The 21,156-nt window shown below is 35.3% G+C and overlaps 2 protein-coding genes across 4 annotated transcripts in view; one reads left to right on the forward strand and one right to left on the reverse strand.

The window, feature by feature from the left end:
- Nucleotides 1-21,156, reverse strand: part of LOC136041501 (procollagen-lysine,2-oxoglutarate 5-dioxygenase 1-like) — a 218,580-nt gene that overhangs the window by 65,846 nt on the left and 131,578 nt on the right. For all 3 annotated transcript variants that reach the window (XM_065726205.1, XM_065726202.1, XM_065726204.1), the window contains exon 11: nucleotides 421-559. In XM_065726205.1, the coding sequence (XP_065582277.1) occupies nucleotides 421-559 (139 nt within the window). The remainder of the gene's footprint in view (nucleotides 1-420; nucleotides 560-21,156) is intronic.
- LOC136041506 (uncharacterized) lies at nucleotides 4,667-20,955 on the forward strand. Its single transcript, XM_065726214.1, has 4 exons — nucleotides 4,667-4,865; nucleotides 14,677-14,888; nucleotides 16,217-16,366; nucleotides 20,679-20,955. The coding sequence occupies exons 1-4, from the start codon at nucleotides 4,775-4,777 to the stop codon at nucleotides 20,838-20,840; spliced, it is 615 nt and encodes a 204-aa protein (XP_065582286.1). The 5' UTR covers nucleotides 4,667-4,774; the 3' UTR covers nucleotides 20,841-20,955.

Raw genomic sequence — 21,156 nt, forward strand, 5'->3', positions numbered from 1 at the left:
GAATTAGTCTCTATTTCTTTGGGGAATCTCCAACAAGAAACTACAAGATAGAATAAAATCCCTAGGAATTCCGTTTCATTTCCAATTCAATGAAAAGGGGACTTGAATCCAATTAATAATGTAACAAGTAAATTAAGAAAGAAAACAGAGTTCCAATAGTAAGAAAAAAGGAAAATAAGAAACTAAAAATGTAAGTTCGTTAAAGCGCTATAACTTGAAGTTAAGTTAAAAAGTACTTAGATTCAACTAATAATACAATAAATATAATACGGAAGAAAGTCCAAATCATAATAAAAAGAAGAAAAAAAAGCTAGACTAACATGAATCTGAAAAGTTATATTGCTTGAACAGTGCACGGGAAAAAGTATAATAATTGCGAAATCACACATAATTATTTAGCGTAGTTACCGAAATACACACCTTTTCTCTCATGTTGGTACAAAAAGCCATATCAGGGTCAAGTAAGCCATTAATATAAGATGGTTTCGTTTCTGGGTTATGGATTAAATAGCCTTGCACCAAATAGCATCCAGATATATACGGTACGTTCCAAAGACCTCTGAAAGAAATGAAAAGGATATTAAAATAACATTTGTGTATATAATTTTGTTTTGAACAGCAAGCTTATTTAGATCTGTAAAACGCATACGTCATCTACAGACGTAGTCTTTTAGCTATTAAATAAAAAAAAAAGTTTTTTTAACTGAAAGTAAGGAGCGACATTAAAACTAAAACGAACAGAAATTACTCCGTATATGAAATGGCTGTTCCCGCCTCAAAGCCCCGCTCTTTGCGCTAAACTTTGAGTCTTTCTCTCAAACCCACTTTTTAAAACAGTGAAAAACAGTGAAATGTTTTTTTTTATTTTATTTCTGAACGTTTTTGAATCAATGCATGCTTTGATTTTGGCTCTCCACACATGAATACTTAGAACGAAATTTGCTTTGTTTTTGGCTAAATGGCTTTTTCTTAGTTCTGATCGGACGATTTTGAGAAAAAAGGAGCGGGGGAGAGGAGGCTTAGTTGCCCTTCAATCTTTTGGTTACTTAAAAAGGCAACTAGAACTTTTAACTTCTTACGAACTTTTATATTAATAAAAAATATACGTAACTTCCAAATTAACTTTCGTAATTAGCTTCTATATTCGTATATTTTTATTACGAATATTAGGGGGTTTGCCCCCTCTTTAATACTTTGCTCTTTACAATAAAGCTTAAATTTTGTCCCAATTCTTTAAGAATGACTCCTGAATCACAAAGGCCGTAGAAGAAACAGTTGAAATTACTAAAATTATTTTAGCGTAAACAGCAGGTATTTAGGAAGAGATGAACCCCTCATATGCGTAATAATTTCCGTTCGTTTTGTTTTAATGCTGCTCATTACTTTCAGTTGAAAAAACTTTTTCATATTTATCTTTTCATTGTCTTTTGTTTTCAATAATATTAGAAAATCCTGCGCCCCCTTCATGGAAATTCTCTTCTCCCATGACAAATTTCTCCATGGAAAGATCCTCCCATGTAACCCCCTACCCTCAACCCCCTCCCTACCTCAGAAAAAATATTCCCCTGAAAACGTCTGTACACTTCCCAATAACCATTACTATATGTAAACACCGGTCAAAGTTTGTAACTTGTCACCCCTCCCCCGGGGACTGTGAGGGAGTAAGTCGTCCCCACAGACATATTTGTTGGGTTTTTCGACTATTCTGAGCAAAATGGCAATCCAGAATTTTGACCCGTTGACTTTGGGAAAAATGAGTATGGGAGGGGGTCTAGGTGTCCTCCAATATTTTTAGTCACTTAAAAAGAGCACTAAAACTTTTAATTTCCGTTAGAATGACCCATCTCACAACATTCTAGGACCAGTGGGTCCACATTTTTATGGACCAAAAATTCCACGTTTTTGTAGATAGGAGCTTGAAAATTTTACAATAGGGTTCTCTGATACGTTGAATACGATGGTGTGATTTTCGTTAAGATTCTATGACTTTTAGGGGTGTTTCCCCCTATTTTCCAAAATAAAGCAACATTTCTGAGGCTCGTAACTTTTGATTACTAAATTTGATGAAATATATATTTTAAACCAGCATAAAAATCAGATTCTTTTGATGTATCTATTAGTATCAAAATCCCATTTTTAAAGTTTCGTTTACTATTGAGCCGGATCGCTCCTTACTACAGTTCGTTACCACGAACTGTTTGATTCCCAGAGGAATGCTTTCACTGGTCCCAAACTTGCCTGGTTGCCTGCCATTCAATAAAAAACCTTTACCTAGAAAACGGAGTTAGGAACAAGAGGAGATTTATAAATCACTGTTGAACTTATTATAGATCGTATATCAGGAATCGGGATAAAGATAAGAGACAGGCGCGTCTGCAGGGGCAGGTTTTGTGTTCAGCCTCTGTTTTTTTTTTCCACATAGATCCTGAGGTTTCCAGAGACATATGTCCGCTTATGCAAATATTTTACTAAAACCTCCCCCCTTCATGAAATAAATTCCTGCATACATAGCTTTCCATCCCATGAACAGCTTCAGAAAGTATATATGTAGCCCTTAGCGGCCGTATTACATAATAAGTATATCCAGAACAAATTTTGTTAATGGTATAATATGATAAAGCTTTATCCTAATTTAAAAAATATTATCATGTCTGGCCATCGAATGTAAATTATGCAAAATGATTTCTTAAAGTCTTTGTTGTTGATTTGCGGCATTTCAGATAAAAAACACACTTTAGAAAATTATACAAGAACTACGGGCAAAGAACAGATTAACAATATATCTTTGAAGTCAGGGTACAAAGATATACTAAGTTACTGATTTTCATCTCAAGCCAGAAGAAAGTAAAAAATTTTTCCCTAGTGGTTTCGGAAACAGAATAGCATCATCCGAAATAAGAGTTAAAAGAAAAAAATCTGCTTAAAAGCTAGGGTACATAAAAAGTGCGAAAACAGTCTGAGCAATATGCAATTGTAGACTTCGTACCAATCTTAAGGGGAAAATAGTACGAAACGGCACAACAGTTATAAAGAACCTATTGGCAGAATATGCCAACTTTTTAAATCCTGTTGCTTGCATATCTTAATTTTTTTTAAAGGATCATTTTTTTAGGACCTGCGATAACGCGGACTGAGAGAACTAGGACCTAAGAGAACTCAGTCTTTATCCCAGTCCACGGATAGTCTTCTTGGGATTTTCTTTAGGTTACAATAGATAGTCTATGTCACAAATAACCCAGTCAATTAAAGTTTTCGATGCATAGAAAGTATTTTGGTAATAGTTTACGACAGAATAAATCTGAATTAATAAAATTTCCAATCAGAAATCCCCGTTGTTTATAAATCTACACCCTTCTTACTTTAACTCTTCAAATTATCCAAGGAAACTGAGCTTTATCAGAAGTTTGAGCACTAGATTAGAAAGTTTGATAAGATTTGTTGTTGTTTGGCACAAGAATCGTATGAAACAGATTTAGAGAAGAGGCAGTAGCTTTCTAAAAACTTTAATATTTGGGAACAGCTGGGATTCACGAGTAATAGAGTCAATCTTGTCAGGAGCTAGAAATCAAAAGTTTAGAAATTGCAGCACAAAGCTAATACTTCTGTCTAAGACATTAATCTTGTTTGAACGGTAAATTGACAATTTATCTTGTCAATATCCACTTAGACCTCTGTGAAGGCTATATATATATATATATATATATATATATATATATATATATATATATATATATATATATATATATATATATATATATATATATATATATATATACATATATATATTACATAATAACTTTATAACTGTTATGCCGTTTCGTATTATTTTTCCCTTAAGATTGGTACGAAGTCTACAATTGCATATTGCTCAGACTGTTTTCGCACTTTTTATGTACCCTAGCTTTTAAGCAGATTTTTTTTTCTTTTAACTCTTATATTGGATGATGCTATTCTGTTTCCGAAACCACTAGGGAAAATTTTTTTTAACTTTCTTCTGGCTTGAGATGAAAATCGGTAATATACTTCTGTCTCTTCTTTATCGAACGACAAATGTAGCCGTGGTAGCATGTTACGGCACCAAGATCAAACTCGTATACCAAATTTGAAATTTTTGCTTTCCTGATGTAATTTTGCCATTTTTTCCTTTTGTAAATCTCCGAGAAAAAATGTTGCTACCTACTGCATTGAAGATTTATTTTCGCTCTTGTAAAATTTAAAAAAAGAACACAGGCCGTGTTCCGAAAGTGAACAACCTAAGTGTAGACACATCTGCTGTGTCTTTTAGCGCGCCAATCCTGTTTGAAAGCTCTGCTTTAAATGAAAAGTGAGGTCAACAAAAGCAACTGACTGTTACTAAAAAAAAAAACGAAAACTGAGGGCTAACGTGCTGTCTTTCAGCACGTTAGCCCTTTTTGAAATCACTACTTTAAATGGCGAGAATAACATGACAAGTGAGGTCAACAGAAGAAACTGGCTGTTATTAAAAAAAAAATAAACACCCCAAGCGGTGAAACATCACTGCTTTAAATGTTACGAATAACATGACAAGAGAAGTCAACAGAAGTAAGTGACTATCATTAAACGCACCAATTACACAGCCAGTTATGAATTTCATTCGCATTGGGAACTTGCGGCGGCGCGCAGAGATAGCCTTTTCCCTCTCTTTCTGATTCCTAAGAGATCGAACTTCAATCTTCCGAATAAAGGTCCAGCAACAGGGTCGTGGCTGAACCATCAAAAGCAGTGTGCCATCCCTAAAGGGCTTGGCTTTGTTATGAAAGCCAGGATCATTGCCTTTATTTTGTTTTTGGTGATATTCCAGCAATTTCCTCAGGACGTGATTACACAGACAGCAAATAAAAAGGGTAAGTCTTTCAGTGGCTTTTCAGATCAATTTGAGACTTCTATTCGAAGTATAAGGTAGTTCCCCGATAAATGAGGATTTACTGAACAATAAAAATAAAAAACAAAACTTGTAAATTACTACGTTGAAAATTTCCTGCAAAAAGTTATTAACATAAGAAAAATTAGGATATTGAAAAAAAAGGAAGAGCATCCCCAAAAAGGGTGCGATAGTGACGAAAATTACGCTATCAAATTCAATAGGAATTATTGAATCAAGTTCAATACTAACGAAAATTACGCTATCAAATTCAATAGGAATTATTGAATCAAATTCAATACTGCGAAAATTACGCTATCAAATTCAATAGGTCAGATAATAGGGTTTTTCAGCACTTAATCCATAAAATCAGAATGTACAGTATTTTTCCGAAAAGGATAGTCATAGAAAGGTGTTCATAGACTATTTTTTTTAGGGGCATTGCATCGACTCATGGTCTTAGAAAACAGGGACAGAATTAGAAAACAGGGACTATTTTTTTTAGGGGCATTGCATCGACTCATGGTCTTAGAAAACAGGGACAGAATTCTTTCAAACGTAATTTTAAAGTTATGGAGAACTTTCTAAGTAAAAAAAAAAAAAAAAAGATCGCACCAAATGATAGTGCTGGTTTCTGTCATTTTATATGTTCAAAAAGGGACGAAAACTATTCAAATATTTTCAAATGAAATTAAAAAGCAATGTAAAACCTTAAAACGCACTTGAATAAAATTGTTATACAGGGGGGGGGGCTCCATCATTTTCTCCTCTGTCATTACACTTTTTCTCTCAATACTTTGAGTATGAATAGCTATTACAAAAGATCAATAAGACCAAAAGTGCAAATTATTCATCATATTACTTCGAGAACGATACAACTCATTTAGTAGTATTTGCTTTAACAACAAAACTTTCAGTTCAAGATTTTGAAAGGCACTTCGGTAAAAAAAAAAAATATAATAAAAACTTGCAATTTCCGTATAGCTGTTCTTCTTATGTTCGAGAATTCTTCAGAAAAGGAATAGTAAAATTTGGTGCAAAGGAAAGAGTAATGACGGTGGTGGCACAACTCTTGGTTTTAGACTTTAATTTCGCTTTTTAATTTTCTTTGAAAGAGTTTTTTCATTACGAGAACTAGAGCTATACTAAGGTTTTGTTATTTGAAGAGCATTTTACAATTTTCTTTTGAAATTTTTGAATTCGTTCCATGTTTTAAAGTGTCAGGGACACTACTGTTCGGTTTAAATTACTGAAAATTAAATTAAATTAAATTAAAAATTAAATTAAATTAAAATTAAATTAAATTACTGAGCAGGATCCAACAGAGTCATTAAAAATTCTGGAATTTCGACTTCAAGTTACGCTACTTTAAGTGATCGCATATAGAGTCCATTAATAAGTGATATCCAGCTCATAGTGACACAACACCCATTACGAATGGTGTATATAAAATATCTTTGATATCGTTGTTCACAGTGTGAATTGCCCAACTTTTTCTAAGTTATCCCTAAGCTTCGTAATACCCTTAAAAAAAAAAAAAATCAAAGGTCAGGAAAGACAACATATATACAGACCGTTTTCCACTTAAATAATATCTAGATCAACACATATAGTTTGGGCTATCTTTGTCACTTCCTATGTAAACTTTCCAAATGTCTGCAATGTCCTACAATTCCGGAAGTGTAAAAAGAAAACTTAATTTTCACTAAAAATTCTAAATGCAATGTCGTTGAAATACAGTGGCGCTGCATTAGAATTAATTTACACGTCTTTTTTTCTATGAAAAATTCCAACAAAATTTTGATAAGGAATCACGATGAATCAAAAACTTCGTAGTAAGAACTGTAAGCAAGGAGCGACCCGGCTCAATAGCAATCGAGACCCTAAAAAACGAATTTTGATACCAATGAATAAATTAAAAGAATCAGATTTTTATTTGATTTGAAATATATAAGTTTCTTCAAGTTTCACAGAGTCTTCATGGAGACTGTGGGGGAGTATGTCGTCCCCAAAGACATAGTTATTAGGTTTTTTTTTACTATGGTGAATAAAATGGCTAACTAAGAATTTTTATCTGGTGACTTTGGGGAAAAAATGAGCGTGGGAGGGGGCTTAGGTGTCCTCCAGTTTTTGGTCACTTAAAAAAAGCACTAGAGCTTTTAATTCCCGTTAGAATGAGCCCTATTGCAATATTCTAGGACCACTGGGTCGACACGATCACCCCTGAAAAAAAAACAAAAAAAACAAATAAACACGCACCCGTGATCGGTCTTCTGGCAAAAAATACGAATATCCACATTTTCTGTAGATAGGAGTTTGAAACTTCTACACTAGGGTTCTCTGATACGCTGAATGCGATGGTGTGATTAACGTTGAGATTCTATGACTTTTAGGGAATGTTTACCCCTATTTTCTAAAATAAGGCAAATTTTCTCAGGCTCGTAGCTTTTGATGAATAAGTTTAAACTTGATGAAACATATATATTTAAAATCAGCATTAAAATGCGGTTCTTTAGATGTAACTATTGGTATCAAGATTCCACTTTTTACAGTTTCGGTTACTATTGAGCCGGGTTCGTTACCACGAATTGTTTGATATCCACGACTATTCGTAAAAGTATGGTGAAAATCGGCCTCTGTTTGTTTCTAATAAGCAAATGGTCACGTGAAACCGTCAGACCAAATAATATATATAGTTAGATGGCGAAGCGGAAAATGAAATTATAAAAAAAGAAAAAAAACGTTTTTCTTTTAGTATTTTACAACGAAATTGTCATAGATCGGCAAAAAAGAAATTAGCAGAGCAAAATGAAAAATTAAAATAGAAAAATCGTTAATGTTTTACTGTAATTTGTTATTACTCTTTTGTATTAGCTTTCGCATATCTTTAACTAGACTTTGCAGTAAAACCTCTTTGTCATTGTTGCCAAACACCGGCGCTGAAAGTTGAGGATCGAATTTGAGAAAGCTCAAAGAGACTTTTGAAAAAAGGGGGTATAAATCTAGATTTTGGAAATACGCAGATATTTCAGATTTTTAAGCTAAATTCTCAAGTGAGCATTTCATCAGCTCTAAATGAATTTGTAAAGAAAAATATTATTTTACTAGAGAGGCATTGTAATTTTAAGTAAAACACAGAACAATAAATTCTGAGAACGCATTTTTAAACTGTTGTTTTCTGTTAATATACCACATGTTTAATATAAATTTCCCTACTACTAAAAACATTAAATGACAGTTCATGACTCTTCGCCGGCAACGTTTAAGCCATGACCACGATAATTATCACCATAGATTACAAGTACCCAACTAGGTGTGATATATTCTTGTACTCAACCTTTTACCAAAATAGATGGCACTACTCTTCACTTATTTTTATTTTAAACTTTATGACAACCACGTTTCCACAATTAGACAAAAGCGAAGTTTTTTGTCGAAGTAGGAAAAATGTAACTAGCCAGCTTTTTCATTTGGTTATGGGTCAGGACTGATTTTTTGCCTTAGTGATCAATTGTAATCATCTGCAAATTCTGAATATTCAGCAAATTGTAGTCTATAACATATTCTTATGTATCTATGTATATGTACATGTGTACTTATATCATTTATCCCAACCTTGTTTCCACGATTCGACCAGAAGGAACGTTTTGGGCGGATTTACAAGTGAGATCCACTTTCGCTAGAGACTCATGCTTTGCTGTATACTTTCAGTTCAACAACAAACAAACAATTGTTCCCAATAAATATTTTATATTAAGATCATATCTAATAAATTACTGTATGAAAACACCCCTTACATCAAAAACATACTATAATCTGATGTTGTTAGACTTTCACATTCAGTAGTCTAGATTAACTATTTTCTTACGATAACTGACCCTTATCGTTAACAAGTTTTCTACGTGTTTCCTACCTGTACTAGTATATCAAATGTCTATTATGTACATCACATGCATATCACAAACCAGCACTAGTGCTATCTACTGGATTGTAGATTTCACACCAATACTAGTATATACTTGCACTAGCATTACATATCCGTATTGTATATCATATGTGTAACACAAACCTGTACCAGTACTATATACTGCACAGGGGATTTCCAACCTGCAAGAGTATATCCCACACCTGCAATGAGCAACACATGTGTAATACACCCCCGCACTAGTGCTATATACTAGATAATAGATTTCCCAAAGCACTAATAAACACCTGCACTGGTATATCTGATACCTAGTCTGTATATCACGTACCTGCACTAGTGGTAACTACTAGAAACTGGATTTCACACCTGAACTAGCAAATACCCGCACTAGCATATCACATACCTGACTGTATATCACATATCTGCACTAGTACTATCTTGTTTTCATAGGTTTTTTTTTAAGATTTCTGTTTGTATTTTCTTTTAGACACCTTCTACACAGACAGTAGAAGAGAAGAAAGGCGGAATAGCCATATGCCCATATGTACATTCTGTCCAAGGACCATCAAAATGTCTCGGATTTATCAGTATAATTTTACTCATAGTTAGAGCCTAGTAATAGCTGGCAAACTGCAGTTGAAACATTAAAATTAGTTTAGAAACATTATCGCGAGACGTTACTCAGACCACTACTCAGACAAACAGTATTCTTACACATTGAAGATTGGGGCAACTAAACGACCCGTAGTTACCGGATTTCCTTCCAGTATTTTATTGCATGCAGAGGTGTATTAGCTAACTGCATGCTGAGATGTATGCAAGCTATACATTAGTACATTTCTTCAGTCGGGTATCAAAAGATTGTTTTTCCATAATTGTAAATTTTCAGAAGAGCAAAAAAGAACCTCAAAACTTTTTATTTCCCTTCCGATAACCTTGAAAAAAGGATTGATATGTAAAATCATATTAATCAGTTTTTGTCTTACGGTTAGCGGGGTGAAAATAAAAAGTTGTGACGTTTTTTGGCTCTTATGAAAATTTACAGTTATGGAGATACGACCTTGTGATACCCGACTGACGATTTGACTTTTGCTTTACGACAAAAGTCAACAATAAAAACCAAGTTAAGGACCATCAGGCTATGAGGGTAAAGCATATCTGCAGTACTTGGTACTTGAATTTGAAGCTTATGGAAAAAATCTTGGACAAATATACCAAGGTCTGAATGTCGTCTTAATTTACCCGTCCACATTTCAGTAAAATGAAGTAATGTAAGGAAGATTGGTACAAAAGAGTAATTTGACTGTCTATAGTACGTATTTTGTCCTGATATTTCCTTTGTGTCCTTCAATTCCAGGGGAAATCATTTCGTATATTTTCATTAAGCGGAAGTCATTTATGTTTCTCTGTTAAAAAGCCTATTGACTTGGCTAAATGGCCTGTTTTGATGTCAAGCCCCGAGGCGAGAAGGGGAGAAATCGCATCCGTTTCTGTAACGCGTTTCTATGTAATTGGCTAGTTGTTAAAATAAAAATATTATGCTTTACTCTAGGCTCTAGAGTCGTTCCTACATCATCTAATAGGGTCAAAGAAAAAAATTCTTTCCCCTTCGTGTCTTTATGGTTCTTTCTTCTCTAGAAAATAATTAAAAAACAGAGTACTTCGTCTTTCGGAATAGCTCTGCATATTCGAATTGATATAAATCTGTTGACTACGTCCTACGTTATTCCAACTAAACCATTTGGAATATTTCAAGGAAAAGGGGTAGGTTTCAGAACAAATTATGTGGAATAATAATGAATCATGATTAGTATCTGTTATGGGCCTTGGAAACAGGGGATCACCAGTTGACCTCTTCTGCCAGGGCCCCCCCAAAAAAGGTTTCATATGTAAGTCAATCAAAACGTAAAAGAAAACAAGAGCTACGAGCTCATATGGCACTTGTGACCAGGTCGGAAGAGCCAAGAGCCAAGAGCTCATATGGTATGAGCTCTAACAAAATTCTAAGAATCAATAGATTGCTTTAAAAGGAGAATTAGAGGGTTAATGCCGGTCTGGATTTAAAGTGAAAGCTCTCAGTCACGAGGTCCTTCTAAATATTAAAAATTCAATGTTACAATCATAAAATAGTCTAATATCTTCATTTTTTCCACAGACATAGCTGTTACCCCCGAAAACTAAAACTTTTGAAATAGGAAAAGAGCCTTTAATCACATTCTTTACCATATGCAATCATAAAATAGTATAATATCTTCATTTTTTCCACAGACATAGCTATTACCCTCGAAAACTAAAACTTTTGAAATAGGAAAAGAGCCTTTAATCATATTCTTTACCATGTGCAATCATAAAATAGAAACGACTTCATCAAGTCAATTTGAGCAGCTCCCTGACACACCTACCAATTTTCATCGTCCTAGCACGTCCAGAAGCACCAAACTCGCCCAAGTACTGAACCCCACCATCTAACTCCCCCAAAGAGAGCAGATCCAGTCCGGTTACGTCAATCACGTATCTACAACATTTATACGCGTTTTCCAAGATTTCTGGTTTCCCCCTCCAACTCCCCCCAATGTCAACAGATCTGGTCGTGATTTGAAATAAGAAATCTAAGACATGAGTTCCCTTTAAACATCAAATTTCATTAAGATCCGGTCATCCGTTCTTAAGTTAAAAAAACCTCAATTTTTCTAATTTTCCCAAATTAATAACCCCCAGCTCCCCCAAAGAGAACGGATCCGTAACAATTATGTCAATCTCGTATCTATAACTTGTGCTTATTCTATCCATCAAGTTTCATCCCGATCTCTCCACTCCAAGCGTTTTCCAAGATTTCCGGTTTCCAAGATTTATATTTCCCCCCTTCAACCCTCTGTGTCCCCGGATCCGATTCGAATTGAAAATGGAGCATCTGAGGCATAAGATTCTTCTATGTGTCGAGTTTCATTAAGATCCGATCACCCATTCGTAAGATACCTCAATTTTCACGTTTTCTAAGAGTTCTGGTTTCCCCCTCCAACTCCCTTCAATGTCATCGGATCTGTTCGGGATTTATAATGAGATTCTAAAGCACAAGATCCTTCTAGATATCAAATTTCAGTAAGATCTGATCACCCATACGCAAGTTACAAATACCTCATTTTTTCTAATTTTTCCCAACTCCACCTCCCCAACTCCACTAAAGAGAGCGGGTCCCCCGCGGTTATGTCAGTCACCTATGTTGGACTTGTGCTTATTCTTTCCACCAAGTTTCATCCTGATCTCCCCGCTTTAAGCGTTTTCCGAGATCCCCCCCCTCATGACACTGGATCCGGTCGGGATTTCAAATAAGAGATCTGAGTTTCGAGGTCCTTCTAAATATGAAGTTTAATTAAGACACGATCACTCTTTCGTAAGTTAAAATACCTCATTTTTTCTATTTTTTAGAATTAACCCTCCCCCCAAATCCCCTAAAGAGAGCAGATCCGTTCCGGTTATGTCAATCCCGTATCTAGGACTTGTGCTTATTTTTTCCACCAAGTTTCATCCCGATCCCTCCATTCTAAGCGTTTTCCAAGATTTTAGGTTCCCTCACCCCCCAACTTCCCCTTCACCTAAATCCAGCCGGGATTTAAAATAAGAGCTCTAAGACATGATATCCTTCCAAATATCAAATTTCTTAAGATCCAATCACTCCTTCGTAAGTTAAAAATACCTCTTTTTTCTAATTTTTCAGAATTAACCCTCCCTCCCCCCAACTCCCCAAAGAGAGCGAATCCGTGCTTGTTATGTCTATCACGTATCTAGGACTTAAGATTATTTTTCCCATCAAGTTCCATCCCGATCCCTCCACTCTCGGCGTTTTCTGAGATTTTAGGTCGCCCCCCAACTCTCCCCAATGTCACCAGATCCATTCGGGATTTAAAATAAAAGCTCTGACACATGATATCCTTCCAAACATAAAATTTCATTAAGATCCTATCACTCCTTCGTAAGTTAGAAATACCTCATTTTCTTAATTTTTTAGAATTAACTCTCCTCCCCCCAACTCCCCCGAAGAAAGCAGATCCGTTCTGCTTATGTCAATCACGTATCTAGGACTTGCGATTATTTTTACCACCAAGTTTCATCCCAATCCATCCACTCCAAGCGTTTTCCAAGATTTTAGGCCTCCCCAACTCCCCCCAATGTCTACGGATCCGGTTGGGATTTAAAATAAGAGCTCGGAGGCACGATATCCTTCAAAAATACAAATTTCATTAAGATCCGATCACTCCTTCGTAAGTTAAAAATACCTCATTTTTTCTGTTTTTTTTTAGAATTAACCCTCCTCCCAACTCCCCAAAGAGAGCAGACCCGTTCCAGTTATGTCAATCCCTTATCTAGGACTTGTGCTTATTTTTCCCACCAAGTTTCATCCCTATCCCTCCACTCTAAGCGTTTTCCAAGATTTTAGGTTCCCCCAAACTTCCCCTTCACCGGATCCGGCCGGGATTTAAAATAAGAGCTCTGAGACATGATACCCTCCCAACTATCAAATTTCATTAAGATCTGATCACTCCTTCGTAAGTTAGAAACACCTTTTTTTCTAAATTTTCAGAATTAACCCTCCCTACCCCCAACTCCCCCAAAGAGAGCGATTCCGTTCCGGTTATGTCAATCACGTATGTAGGACATGAGATTATTTTTCCCATCAAGTTTCATCCCGATTCCTCCACTCTCAGCGTTTTTCGAGATTTTAGGTCCCCCCAACCCCCCCCCCCCCCAGTGTCACCAGATCTGGTCGGGATTTAAAATCCCGACCACAAATTTTTTCTAATTTTTTAGAATTTATTAACCCTCCCCCAAATCCCCCAAAGAGAGCAGATCCGTTCCGGTTATGCCAATCCCGAAATAATATTCCCCCATGAGAAGTTCCTCCATGGAAATATCCTCCCACGTAGCCCCCCTTCAACTTCCCCCTAAACAAAAAAAAAATCCCCCTGAAAACGTCTGTTCACTTCCCAGTAACCATTACTATATGTAAACACAGGCCAAAGGTTGTAACTTGCAGCCCCTCCCACGGGGACTGCGGGGGAGTAAGTCGTCCCTAAAGACATGGTTATTAGGTTTATGGTGAATAAAATGGCTATCTCAGAATTTTGATCCGGTGACTTTTAGGAAAAAATGAGCGTGGGAGGGGGCCTGGGTGCCCTCCGATTTTTTTGGTCACTTAAAAGAGCACTAGTACTTTTAATTTCCGTTATGATGAGCCCTCTCGCGACATTCTAGGACCACTCAGTATATATATATATATATATATATATATATATATATATATATATATATATATATATATATATATATATATATATATATATATATATATATATAAAAGGTAAAGGTAAAGGATACGGCATTAGACTTTACAGTCCGTACCGGCGGTGCTGATCTCCGTTTCTTGGCCCTTCAGCCAGGAAGTGCAATGGGGGGTTGGGGGCCAGCCATCCTGTGCTTTCGCACACCCTTCCTGTTTACCTTCCCCAGATTTGGATATATATATATATATATATATATATATATATATATATATATATATATATATATATATATATATATATATATATATATAAATATATATATACTGATATATATATATATATATATATATATATATATATATATATATATATATATATATATATATATATATATATATATATATATATAAAGCGGTCGTGGCGTACTTTTACTTATCGAAGTACATATTTTGCGAAATTTCCCGTTAAATATAGAAACAAATCGTTTATAAATTTTAAGGCTAAAATTTATTCGCCAAAATTTTGCTATTTCGCTTACTATAAGCTATTCGTCATGAAAACATCACTTATAAGTACTCATTTAATTTTAGATTTTCGTCGATGGATCTTGCGGCACTTTAAAGCCAACATGTCTCCACGTCCCAGAAAAGTAAAAATGACAGTTCATGGTGTGCGTCTAGGAGCCACAACAGTCGCTGAGCACCCTCCTTCATACCATGCAGGCATTGGGGTTGGGGGAGGAATTGCATGGAGGATCGGACACAAAAGAAATGAAACAGCTAAATACTTTAATCATCATCATGTAAGTACAATAGGCAATTTTTTTCGTATCAGCACATTCATTACAGACTGTGCGCGAAGCTTGATGATGATCCACACTTAGGTTAGTCTTTCAGTGTTTTCGCTTTATCAGTCTTTGTTGTTAGTATCTTTAGTGTTTAATGTATTATTTGTTACTGCTTTGTTATCTTTAATTTTATGTTGATAGTCTAGTTTCTTTTCTTTTTTTTTCTTTTTTTTTGCTTTGCCACGAGTTTCATTTATGGATTATAAATAAATCATTATATCAGAAAATGAGTGTCAAACAAAAATGTCACCAGATGTGATGCTGGTCAAAGTCATCATAAAATTGCAAGACACATGTGTACTGACAAATGGGGTTAATAAATTTTATGACCATCTAAAATCTCTTTGCTTATTTTTAAATTTTTTAAATTAAAAAATTAATTAAATTAAATTATTAATTAATTCATTTAAAATTAATTAAATTAAATTGATTAATTGAATTTATGTATTAAAAAATTTTGCCCAATTTTTAAAAAGTGCGAATTAGGCCTTCTTTGGAATGTAGTCTCTCCCTGATGTCAGTTTGCTGAGAGCTTACTAACAACAACTTGTCAGGATCTGAAGCGTCTTTCTATAAAATGTCTTTGTTTGTTTTTGAATTCCATTTGACGAACGTATCCACGTTGACCTATGGTCCGTTTAAGGAATGATAAAAGACCAAACTTAAGACTAGAATCTTCCAATAAAATTGATGTCAAATTACTTTATTAAATTTCATTTGTTATCTTAGAGACTAATAATTCCTTAAGCTACAAATTATCCTACAGCTTGTATACCCTTTTGCAGAGACATAATATGACGGAATTAAAATTTTTGAGCCTAATTCAGAATTTAAATCAAATGATCTCAAACTTGACAGTTAAATTGTTATGTTTTCCTAAAACCTGTTTCCAAGAAAAATTAGTTGAAATAAATTAAGCTATCGGCAGTAATTTTAAGGGGAATCTCTTTATCTCCTTGTATTAATAATCCATAGATTTGGTTTATTTTTTTTATTTCATTTTCATTTGATTTCGTCAATCCATAATCAATCCAATCCTCAACCCCTTAGTTATATGACTATCTAACTTAGTTCTGCCTTAGGAATTAGGTATGGACAGATGGATGATAGACTTATCTATCAACAAGTGAAATGACATCATTTTTATGTAGTCCTAAAAAGAACTTATGCCAGATTTGCCTCTCACTCGCTCGGACTATCTGTCTTGGCTTTTTCTACAATTAGCCATGGCTTGATTCCCGCACCTATATGATTGGATTTGGTTTATTTTATTTCTATTTTAGGGTGCAAAAATCAAAGAGGCATCCAATTTTGAATCCGTATATACTCTTGGGAGGAAAATTACATTTTATTGCTTTGCTGAAGGCACGCCCAGGCCGCACATCACTTGGATGAAAAATGGAATTGAAGTACATTCGCATCCCTATTTTCAAGTATGTAAAGAATTCTCTTCTATGAATCTTATTACTTTCTTTAGATTCCATAGAACGTCAGAGAAGATTTAGCATTATTTACAACAGAGCCATTGCCAAGCATGTCGCTTGTCGTTTTTCTTCATTATTCTTTTTCTTCTTACTTATTTATATCGCCGTAGAGAGCGTAGACTACAACTCTCATTCGCAGAAAGTATCATTCACACTTTTTTGGACCCTTCAAAAAAGTGGCAATTAAACCAGCATTCTCATAAACTTGACCGTGACTCTCAAGCTCAAAACAGCATTCTCGATCTCGGCAAATTAAGATGTCAGTGAGATTCGGGAGTTTATTCCTAAGAGCTTTGGGCCTTTGTTGGTGCTATGCTACGGAGAAAAGTTAGCTAATTTTAGAGATTTGCTTAGTGGATTTTGCCAAAAAACTTTAGGTTTAGCTGAAATATTAACTGCTGAAAGTCTCTGAAGCCTTCATTCACCTAGATAAAGTACTTTATTCTTAAGTATTAAACGAAAACTTGTTCGGAAAGTATTTGGCTAGGCTAAACCTATAGGCACAATTAGCCCATAAAAAGCAACACATTGTCTTCTTGGTACAAATGAAAAATATTAAGAAATGACAGAGGGAAAAAACTTTGCATGTTTATTGTGCAAAAAATCAAAATTCCACGAGAATGCTGTTTGAAGTTCTGTGTGTGTGTGTGTGTGTGTGTGTGTGTGTGTGTGTGTGTGTGTGTGTGTGTGTGTGTGTGTGTGTGTGTGTGTGTGTGTGAGTGTGTGCGTGTAAACATCACGGTTTAGCAGGAGCCCTTGGAGTGGTGGAATCATATCCAGTCTGTATTTGATTTATATCTAGGTTTACTCCGACATGCCTGATGGGATGGTACTAAAGGTTTTACCAGCCAAAACCAACACCATCGTGGAAGAATCCTCTATAGGAGGATAACTGCGGCAGGGCGTAAGATCCAGATCTATAGACAACGACCTTTGCAAAGGACTGCCTCAACCCTTCTAGGGTACCTGCAAGACTGGGGAGTTTGCAGTCAACTCTATTCCCGCTTGAGGAGTGGATCCTCTGGAGGAAATTATAGCATAGTAAACGACAAAGCATTCACACGCGATTCTGATTAATGCATAATTTTTCTGGGCTTGGTCTGTTTTGACGGCCGTCTTTTGGCTGAAAAATCTCTTCCTAGCTAATTTATCTACTATAAGTTGCCTCCCTATAAAAACCATCGCCAAGATGGGCCCAGGATTGCACAAAGCCTCCATTCATACTGTCCCAGTGCTTGCTGTCTGGTTCTGAGCCGGCTTAAGAGCTTCGGTGTAGACTTGAGAAGATATGTAGATATGTTGATCCCCGTCTTGCACTGGTATACGGGATCATTGCTTTTCCTAAGGTCAAAATAATTTCAATGATTTAAAGAACATGAAAATTGGAACTTGGAACGTTACGACGTTAAAAAATGACCTATCATATCGACACTTGACTGACGAATTCAGACGATTTGAATTGGAGTTATAAGGAGTTTCTGAAACTCATATCCCAGGGGTAGGAAGCATGAAATTAGGTGCCATACAATTTGTTTACTCAGGCCGGAAGGATGGGGTACTTAGACAGGGGGTAGGGCTCATAATGAATAAGGAAGCTGCTAAGTCTTGTTTAGGCTGGTAGGGGATTAATAATAGAATACTAATTGCTCATTTTACTACTTAAAAGTTCAGGGTATCAGTTGCAATAGTATAATCCGTTGTTGAACCGACTGACGGAGATACTAGTGACTCACATGAATTTTACTTGCAGCTTCAGGAGTAAATAGACAGGGTCTCAGGTAGAAATAAGGGGTTTTACTTGGAGATTTTAATGTCCAGGTTGGTAGAAATAGGGATAGATGGTATTCTAGCCTAGGTGAATTTGGTGTAGGAAAAGAAAACAGTAATGGCTAAAGAGTTTTGCAATTTTATAGATACAACAATCTAGTTATAATCACTACGGTGTTTGGTCATAAAATGGCCCCTAAGTTAACATGGTATTCACGCGATGGTAAGACAGCAAACCTTATTGATTATGCTATAGTAAACCGAAGACTGCCAGGATCAATACAAGATACTAGAGTATATAGGAGTGCAGTTAATGACGTTAAAAGTAAAGATAACCATCTAGTAGTGTCTAGGGTTAATTTAAAGCTTAAAATTCGGAAGGGTAAATACCTCTCGGGGTTATAATGTTGGTAGACCCCAGGATGAGTAACTTGAGAGTGAAAATTTGACAATATGGAAGATGGTTCGAATAATTTTAGAAAAACAGTTTGTGAAGTTGCTGATGGTGTTTTAGGGAAGAAAATTAAGACTGCAGCTATGAATATTAGTGATAAAAACATAAATAAAATGCGGTAAAAGCTAAAATGTACACTGTTAAGCAACATGAAATAGCCACGAAGAGACTAAGATGATTTATAGACTAATACTCGCAGTCTTTTACAATGCTATTTCTATCTTGATCTAATTTGCATAATTATGGAAAATTCACGGCAACTTTTGGTGATAAATATGGCTCATACAACAAAATCTAACATACTTTTAATTACACTACGATCATCTTAGGCGTTTCAAACGAAAAAAAAAAAAAAAAAAAAAAAACAACAAATGAGATAATATCCAAATTTATTGAATAGATATTCGCTTAACGGTATGAATTTGTCTTAACGGATGAATTTTAAGATTAAATATACTCTGGCAATATCCTTTTATTCAATGCTTAATTTGCTTCATAAGCTTTGGCTTTCAAAACTCGAAATGAATTATGCTAAATGAATATACAGTCATTCGGCCACCGTCAAATCTACCAGCCGGTCTCAAAAATGCGTTCCACCGACCAGGCCTGGTATCTATATTGGGCATAAGGGATTAAAGGATATTGGGCCTTAAAAGAATTTTTTTTGTGGGACCAGCCCATTCCCTGGAAAATTCCTCAGATTTCCCCTCTTTCCTTCTCAATCTCGTTCCGCAAGTACAAAGGTTGAACTTCTGTAAAACCTTTCCTTGTTCCTCTTCTTCAGTACGAAAGTTCATCATTTAAATATGAAAGAAAAACCATAAATCAAACGATTAGGAAGTTTTTCGCTTTTTCAAACAGTTCGTGGTTACGAACTGTAGCAAGGAGCGACCAGGCTCAATAGTAACCGAAACTCTAAAAAACGGAGCTTTGATACCAATAGTTACATCAAAAGAATTGCATTTTAATGCTGATTTTAAATATATAAGTTTCATCAAGTTTAGTCTTGCCCATCAAAAGTTACGAGCATGAGAAAATTTGCCTTATTTTAGAAAATAAGGAGAAACATCCCTTAAAAGTCATAGAATAAAATTAATTGTATTAATAATTGTAAAAATAGAATTAATTGAAATTTTTAATTTTTTGTCATAAGACAAATCACGGATGCGTGTTTATTTCTTTTTTCCCCCCAAGGGTGACCGTATCGACCCAGTGGTCCTAGAATGTCGCAAGACGGCTCATTCTAACGAAAATTAAAAGTTCTAGTGTCCTTTTTAAGTGAACATTTTGACCCTTTTTAAGTCCCACGGTCTATTTTTTCCCAAAGTGACTGAATCAAAATTCTGAGATAGCCATTTTATTCAGCATAGTCAAAAAACCTAAAAACTATGTCTTTGGGGACGAATTACTGCCCCACAGTCCCCGTGGGAAGGGCTAAGTTACAAACTTTGACCAGTGTTTACACATAGTAACGGTTATTGGGAAGTGTACATACACTTTTAGGGTTTCTTTTTGGTTGGGGGGAGGGGTTCTGCGGGGAGAACTTTCCATGGAGGAATTTTTCATGGGAGAAGAGAATTTCCATGAAGGGGGCGCAGGATTTTTTAGCATTACGCATATGAGGGGTTCACCTCCTCCTAACACCTCGCTCTTTACGCTAAATTAATTTTATTAATTTCAACTATTTATTCTACAGCCTTTGTGATTCAGGAATCATTCTTAAGGAATTGGGACAAAATTTAAGCAAAAGTGTCAAGAGCGAGGTAGCCTAATGACGAGGACGTGAACCCCTTCATATACGTAATAAAAACGTACGAATTTAGAAGTTCGTTACGCAAATTTCGTTTCAATTTTTTATGTGCGACGAGCCAAAATCAAAACATGCATTAATTCAAAAACGTTCTTTTATTTAATTTCTTCAGTAACGCACCAGACGATCCATTTTCTTCGAGACTAACACGTTCAAACCCCGACATAGATCGCAAAAATCCCCTACAAACCTTGACAATATTTTCCAACTACAAACATTTGTATTTCTAGATACACGAATGGTATGTCAAAAATAATGGGATCAAATCAAAAATGGAAATAGATCCAGCAACACAAAAAGATGTCGGATTTTACGAGTGCGAAGCAGAAAACAAATTTGCGACCGATAAAAGAGGATTTAGAACGGACTATGTATCAAAGTTTGTGGACTGAAAAAAAGGAATTATCATAATGCCACGGAGAGCATCGAACTGTAAATGTTATATAAATATTTTGTACGCCTTTTTATCTAATATACTTGACGCAACTTGTATATAAAGAGAAAGAAGGGAGAATTCTTATTAAATATGTTGTTGCTGTTTTCTTCCACTTATTGCGCTGTTGTTCTCTTTGAACTATTAAGTGGGGGAAAGGTGTGAAGTTTACCTAGACAAAAGATTTTACTAGTAAAAAATGTTGCGACTAAGCAACTTCTCGTTCATTTTACTTGCTTAAAATTTCATACAAAAGGACCAATAACGCTTTAAAG

The sequence above is a fragment of the Artemia franciscana genome, unplaced genomic scaffold (assembly GCF_032884065.1).
Source record: "Artemia franciscana unplaced genomic scaffold, ASM3288406v1 PGA_scaffold_23, whole genome shotgun sequence".
NCBI classification, from domain to species: domain Eukaryota; kingdom Metazoa; phylum Arthropoda; class Branchiopoda; order Anostraca; family Artemiidae; genus Artemia; species Artemia franciscana.

Excerpts from the sequence above, each read along its gene's own strand:
- LOC136041506 (XM_065726214.1), top strand. The coding sequence starts at position 4,775 with ATGAAAGCCAGGATCATTGCCTTTATTTTGTTTTTGGTGATATTCCAG. Across the intron at positions 4,866-14,676 it reads ACAGACAGCAAATAAAAAGG|ATTTTCGTCGATGGATCTTG; the intron begins GTAAGTCTTTCA and ends ATTTAATTTTAG. Across the intron at positions 14,889-16,216 it reads AATACTTTAATCATCATCAT|GGTGCAAAAATCAAAGAGGC; the intron begins GTAAGTACAATA and ends TTTCTATTTTAG.